General features: G+C 45.1%; 1 protein-coding gene across 2 annotated transcripts in view; it reads right to left on the bottom strand.

The window, feature by feature from the left end:
* Window positions 1-3,924: 3,924 nt before the first annotated feature.
* Window positions 3,925-7,595, bottom strand: part of glis2a (GLIS family zinc finger 2a) — a 13,017-nt gene continuing 9,346 nt past the window's right edge. For both annotated transcript variants that reach the window (XM_076985080.1, XM_076985079.1), the window contains 3 exons: window positions 7,237-7,370; window positions 5,283-5,401; window positions 3,925-5,159 (listed from right to left, as the gene is read on the bottom strand). In XM_076985080.1, the coding sequence (XP_076841195.1) occupies window positions 4,474-5,159; window positions 5,283-5,401; window positions 7,237-7,370 (939 nt within the window). In that variant the 3' untranslated portion in view covers window positions 3,925-4,473. The remainder of the gene's footprint in view (window positions 5,160-5,282; window positions 5,402-7,236; window positions 7,371-7,595) is intronic.

Genomic DNA, 7,595 nt, shown 5'->3' with positions numbered 1-7,595 from the left:
ATTTAATCACCTCATGCGGCAGCATGTAGAGCAAAGGGATTGCGTGCAACTTTGCATAAACCTTCTGATTTGCCTGACTACCAGAAAACAAACACTTCAGTCAAATCAAGAAATGCAGAACCAGTTAGAACAAACACCTGTAGACACCAACCTCATGGGATCATACTGATCTGGGTATCCAGGCTACGTAGTGTGAATTTAAACAGATGCATGTGTTGTGTTGTGTTTTGTTCTTTGGGGGAGAAGGTGATGATGATGTGTATGGGCTGTCCAACTGTGTGTTTGTGCTCTTTGTGTATGTTGATCTCATGATCTGCATCAAGTTTTTTTTATATATATCAAAGGGGCAGTTTCTGAATGTGCATACACCTGCGATATCACCTTCCACAGGAGTTGAAGATTACCCAGGAGGTGCAGAGGGAGACGTTCTTTTGTGAACGGCGAGCTTCCTTTGTCATGATCAGCGTTACCTGTCTCACAGTGCTAACACTGGGAGCTCAAATTTCGTGATTGTGCTGGGCCGTTAAAAGCCTTTTACTACTGCTATGGTGTTTACATGCATTTAATCTTATACACAGAAGTAAATCTGCCCCTGATGTGGTTGAAGTGACAGAACTGGAGGTGTGAAGTTGAAACTCCGTGGGTACAGTGACAGAGCACGCCTGTTCTGATCATACACGGCAGAGCAACACCATGTATTCCTCAACTCAAACAAGATCATGAATACAAACCCAGTTTTGCACAATAGGATTTTAAAAATATTCCACATATATAAAGTTTTTCATAAGGGCAAATGATTCCATTGTGATGAGTAAATATCTAATTAAAATTGTTACTCATCACTGTCCAAGCTCAGACTTCGTGTGTGTCCCCCCCCCCCCCTCCTTCCATCCAGCATAAGGCTCATTATGCCCCCCATCCTGCTGTCTCTTCAGCAAGACACGTCAGCCAAACGACACGTGGCAACAGCAGCCATTACTTGCGCACACACACACACACACCACACACATATACACACACACACACACACACACACACACCACACACATACACACATACACACACACACACACACACCACACACATATACACACACACACACACACCACACACATATACACACACACACACACACCACACACATATACACACACACACACACACACACACACACACACACACACACACATATACACACACACACACACACACACCACACACATACACACACACACACACACACACACACACACACACACACACCACACACATATACACACACACACACACACACACACACACACACACACACAGACCTTCCTTGGGGACAAGAAAACACACCTCTGCTTTTAACATATGCCACCTTTTATTAGACCGCCTCGGTCCTCGTCAGAATGGCCTCTATCAAAGTTAGCATTTCCGCTAAGTTGCTTGGCTCCACCACAGGGAGGTGGGCGTCTTGAAATGTGTAGAAACAGACAGCATGCTCAGCACTAGAACATGATGCTGTCTGGGAAATATACATACGGACATAAGTGGCGTATTAACTTCCATTCATATATATAGATAACATACAAAACATTAGGGAGGCCTGCCTTTCTCGTGTACCTAAGCAGTCACCATATGACGTACAGCCAGCTGCAGGGTTTTATCACATGTATTTTGGCATCACGGTTGTAGTCACAAGTTAGCTGACTGATTTCAGTGTTTCCTGTGCAATTAAATGTTACTAGTTTCTTTAAAGGACCTGTCTTTGACAACAAACCAGCTCTTATTAGAATGACTCGAATTCTTACTAGAACTAAAAGGACAGCGAAAGCAAAGGTTGATTCTTAAACTTATAATTCTTGAATAAGAGTTGTGTGTGTGTGTGTGTGCGTGTGTGTGTGTGTGTGTGTGTGTGTGTGTGTGTGTGTGTGTGAGAGAGAGAGTGTATTCATCTGTGTGTATGCACCATTGTTAGTGTCTGTGTATTTGAGTTTGCATGTTGTCCACGTCTTTGTCTTTTGCAAAGTTCCATGACGGGGCTTTAATATGTGCACACTGCCTTAAGACACACTGCTATGTCCGTGACAAAACCACAGAATGTGCAGCAGGTAGGTTTGTGATTCATATATTTACACTTCAGTGAAAGAAAGAAGTTTGATTAATCTACTAATCTATGACCAGCAGGTTTAGTAGCCTACTTATCTAATCTCAGCAGGTTTAGTGACCTCAAGGCTAAGTCTCCATAACCCAAAAACATTTAACGTATGCGTTCACAAGTGCTAGCGTATTTTTTTTTTATACTGCCTATATACAAAGTGCAAGATATGTCGCAATCAGTCAGCTAGCTCCTGAGAATTACCATGATCCATCTGCAGTAAACTCACACTAAAAGGCACTTGGTACTGGTCAGTGACGGATAATAACAGAGGTAATGGCAGGCAACCCACTGTCAACAGGTTCAAATAAAGGCTTAAATAAAGTATTTTGGTGATGGCTATAATAGGCCATAGTCCACAGAGTTTACACACACAGCTCTTACACTGTTTAACATCCTTGTACAGAGTGACATAATTACATTTGAAACATTTGAAATTTGAAGTTTTTCATGCAGAGATTATGATGAACATTAGTAACCTTTACAGAGAAGTAAAGAATCAGGTCTGCAGCAGTAGAGTGGGCTGGGGATATGAGACCAGCGAGCTCCTCGACACTGAGCGTGTCGCGTCAGGACACCTTCATAAAACCCTCGTGCTTAAACAAAGGGAATAACATACATATAAGAGCAGAGAGCAGAAAAAAATCAGACAACCATTACAGTTTGTGAGATTTGCACACATAATCTCACTGAGACTGTGTCTTAGCCCTCTGCCAATTCTTCAGAACCACCCAGAACAAAGGCTCATGACGCCATTCATCATCTGTGAATCACCCAGCTCCAAGTGGGCCACACCTATAACAGCACTGCAGGACACAAGGGCCAAGCCAGAGTGCTCCATCAGTGAAGCACTATCAAGGCCACCTTATAGACGTGCTCTAGCATGCTGGAAGCTCAGCTCTGTCTACTGTACGCTGCACTCTTGTGGAGTGGAGAGCAGAAGAACCCCCTGTCTCAAAACACATATTGTAGGCCTGTAGCTGAGTTTCCCCCATAGTGTATGTCCACTGTAAAACGTGCCACGTGCCATTGGCTGGGATCGACTCTTCCTGTATCCCCAGCTGTTGTTTGTAGTTTGGACAGAAGGTTCTCGAGCATGGGTTTGGATTTTTACAGCCTGCCAGAATGGATTATATAGATTGCTGTGACGCTAATCTATAGGCGAGGCACAACCTGGCCTCTGATCTCTCTATCCTGATCCGCACTCTCCGTATCTCCACCCAGCAGTAACGTGTTGTGTCTTATCCATGCCGAGTCAAACCCCCCAGCGGCACATTAACACTACACCTGCTGAACTGTTTGCCAGCTCGACATGAATGAAAAGCGTATGAATTCCACAGAATGGAATTTTTTTTGTACTGTGTATCCGTGCTGTCTGTTTGGCTACTGTGTCTTTGACACGCCACTGTGTCTTTGATGTGGTGACTCAAAGTTTAGTTTTAGGAACTAAGGTACATAAAGTAAATTCAACAAAAAGGAGAATGGCAAACAGTAAAAACTTTTGGTTAGTTTAAGGGCCTTGATGTGTGTATTGAATAACACTTTAATGTATAATGTAATTATGTTATTGTAATTGAGAGTTGTGACATGTAAGGGACCAAGATGGAAGTAAAGCCAACGCTAAGTTCATTATAGAGTTTGGAGTTTAGTTAAATCTTATTGTCTTTGAATGTCATTAGTCTTTTAAGCTTTCAGTTCTAGTTATTTAGTCATGGCCAGTGAAACACTTTACCTAGCCCACGACCCCCCCCCCCCCCCCCCCCCCCCCCCCCCCCCACACACACACACACACACACACACACATACACACACACACACACACACACACACACACACATACACACACACACACACACACACACACACACACACACACACACACACACACACACACACACATTTACACCCTCATGTACATGTTTCTCCGTTATTCATGGATGAGGAGTAAATGTGTGTGTGGAGGCTTCTGTGAATACTGGCTGGGAAGCACGCTGCACTTTCCCCTGCATTGCTATTGGCCGTTAAGCCTCGTCCTCTCAAAATATGCTGCATCTAAATCAAAATATGACTCAAAGCATCTGAACTTTACGTTTCTCCGATGAAGTTGAATGAAGTTGTTTCCCTTCAAAGCCGCCTGGCAGTATACATTTTCATGAAGCAAATTTATAAGGTTTAGATGAAGGAAACATTGTTCTTCAGAAAATTATTCAGAAAAAAGTTCGACTTCATATTTATAGTGTGCTACAAACAAACCTCCATGTGATTGACAGCTGATCAATGATTGAGTTCAGCTGATCAATGACCGAGTTCAGCTGATCGTATGACCGAGTTCAGCTGACCACAGCTGGGTTCAGCATCATCATGCCTGGTGGGACGAACACCCAGGACAGAGTCGCTTGGCTTGCTGCTCTTTCTTCGTCGTCGTCCTCCTCTTCCTCCTCATCGTCATCATCACCACCTTTACCCCTCTGCTGAGCCCCTAGAGTGAGGGAGGGAAGTAAGAATGGTTCAAGGAAGTGTGTCTTGCCCAGGCCCAGAGTCCCACTTCGGTGGCTCAACACAGCTCCCACCCCTGGAAGTGTAGAGGCCATGAAGAGATCCAGCGGAGGGGCAGCGAGGGCCATCAGAGGTCCGCTAAAGGCGTGGAGGGCGTGAGCCCTCAGAAGGGCCAGCGTCTCTCCCGGCAGCACCAGACGAGCCCTTCCTGGATCGGGCGGATTCGAAAGATCCGGTTCTGCGCCTGCACCTTCTCCCAGCCTCACTCCCCCACCAGGATGGCCCCATGGGTGGAGAGGCTCCGCCCCCGGCGATGGGGGCGCCTCCTGGGCGACGGCGTGGCCGTGGGCCTTGATGTGCTTGCGGAGGGAGCTGGGGTCCGTGTAGCGCTTGGGGCAGCCGGCCATCTTGCAGCAGTAGGGCCTGTCCTCGTAGTGCGTGCGCGTGTGCTTGAAGCGGTCACTGGAGTTGGAGTAGCGCTTCCCACAGCCTGCGTACGGACATGCGTAAGGCTTCTCTCCTGGGGAGGGGGCATTGAAACATTGCACGCAAGCCTGTTTAAACCTGTCTGTGGGAGAAACAGATGTTGTGTGTGTGTGTGTGTGTGTGTGTGTGTGTGTGTGTGTGTGTGTGTGTGTGTTACCTGTGTGAGAGCGAGTGTGGATTTTCAGGTTTTCCAGACGAGAGAAACTTTTGCTGCAAATGGGACACTGGTGAGGTTTCTCATTGGTATGTGTACGAATATGAATCAGCATCTTGTACCTGCACAGGTAAGGCATGTGTTACCACCCTGGACACACACAGAAATAAGCACCCAAATGTAAACACACACACACACGTAGTACAAACACACCAGTTCTGTTTTTTTCTGGCTTCCGCTCAGTGATCAAAAGGCCCTGCCTTTAGTCATCTTTCCATATGAACAAATACTACAAACAATTTACTACACACTTGCACACTTTACTACAACTGTACTACAACTATACTGGAACTGTACTACAAATTGGCCATGTGGACCATAGTTCTATGAACCATAGTTGTAATACAGTTGTAGTATAGTTCCAGTATCGTGAGCAAGATCAGATACGGCTTGTGTAAGATAAGTGGGTAAAAAATACCAGACACTGCATGTCTAAGTGGAATGTTTCTAACACTTCTCTTACACATGCAGTATCTGATCTTTCTAACCTGCTTCTCCCGTTGGGTCAGTGTTTACAGTGAGGAAAATAAGTATTTGAACTTGATCTAAAAAACATCCGGAAATCTCAATGTATGATGTTGTAATAATTTATTTGTGTGTTACTGCTGCAAATAAGTATTTGAACACCTGCCATTGAGCAAACATTCTGGCCCTTAAAGACCTGTTAGTCCGCCCTCGAAAAAGTCCACTTCCACTCCACTTATTCTAAATTAGAAGCCCCTGTTTGAGGTCGTTAGGTGCATAAAGACACCTGTCCACCCCACACAAACAGTAAGACCAAAGAGCTGTCCAAATACACCAGAGACAAAACTGTAGACCTACACAAGGCTGGAAAGGGCGACGGAGCAATTGCCAAGCAGCTTGATGAAAAAAGATCAACTGTTGGAGCAATTATTAGAAAATGGTAGAATGTGACTGTCAATGTTCCTCGGACTGGGGCTCCATGCAAGATCTCACCTCGTGGCGTACAAATGATCCTAAGAAAGGTGAGAAATCAGCCCAGAACTACACAGGAGGAGCTGCTCAATGACCTGAAGACAGCGATTGAGTTTCCAAGACAGTTGTAACGCTGCGTATGCTGCTGAGCGAGGAGGCGGACACAAACGCTGAGAGGAGCGAGATTTAATAAGGGGAATCGTGGTCAACAGGGCAGGGAGGAGTCGTAACCGGAGAGCCATCCAGATGTGACAAATACAACGGCATGGTAACACAGAATAAAACGACCAAGGCAGGGAAACAAGAACTGAGAGAAAACAACGGAGAGACGCGAAATACCAGTACAGCGATGACATAGAATATCCACAAAGCCGAACAAACCACAATAGAACGAATAACCCACCAGGGACTAGGGAAACACCGGAATACATACTAAACTACACACAGGTGAAGACAATAACAACACGGGCGTGGCAGACAGAGGGAAACCAGGGCAAGGTTCTGGAATGGCCTAGCCAGTCTCCAGACTTAAACCCTACAGAAAATCTTTGGAGGGAGCTCAAACTCCGTCTTTCTCAGCGACAGCCCAGAAACCGGGCTGATCTGGAGAAGATCTGTGTGGAGGAATGGGCCAAAATCCCTGCTGCAGTGTGTGCACACCTGGTGAAAAACTACAGGAAACATTCAACCTCTGTAATTGCAAACAAAGGCTACTGTACCAAATATTAACATTGATTTTCACAGGTGTTCAAATACTTATTTGCAGCAGTAACACACAAATAAATTATTAAAAAAATCATAAATTGTGATTTCCTGATTTCTTTTTAGATTATGTCTCAGACATGAACCTAAGATGAAAAATTCAGAACCCTCCATGATTTCTAGGTGGAAGAACTTACTGAAATACTGATACTGAAAATACTGATTTTCCTCACTGTATGTGTGAGCTGCTGGGAATGACCTGGCATTGAAGCCGCGCCCTTTACGCGCACACCCCTCCCAGTGGCAGCAGTACCCAGACCTCCTCTCTGGCTTCACGTGGAACTCAGTCACATGATCCACCAGGTCCTGCAAGCACTCGAACAGCAGGTGGCACTAAAGAGCAGGGAGTGGAGGAACGGAGGAGCGGAGGGGGCGTAGGAAGTGGAGTGAGGGAAGATAGCTCTACAGTCACAAAAACGTTTAAGTCACAATATAAAATGTCCATGTGTTTTAAATGGACAGTTCAGCTAAAAACACCAGTGTGTATGTCTATATGTCTTTATATCAGGATTTTTCTTTTCTTATTTTCAGTTTTACAGTATTACTGGTTACATAAAT

This window comes from Brachyhypopomus gauderio, unplaced genomic scaffold, assembly GCF_052324685.1.
Source record: "Brachyhypopomus gauderio isolate BG-103 unplaced genomic scaffold, BGAUD_0.2 sc37, whole genome shotgun sequence".
Lineage (NCBI taxonomy): Eukaryota > Metazoa > Chordata > Actinopteri > Gymnotiformes > Hypopomidae > Brachyhypopomus > Brachyhypopomus gauderio.
Note: the sequence above shows the minus strand (reverse complement) of the source record. Positions and strands in the feature narration are given on the sequence as shown.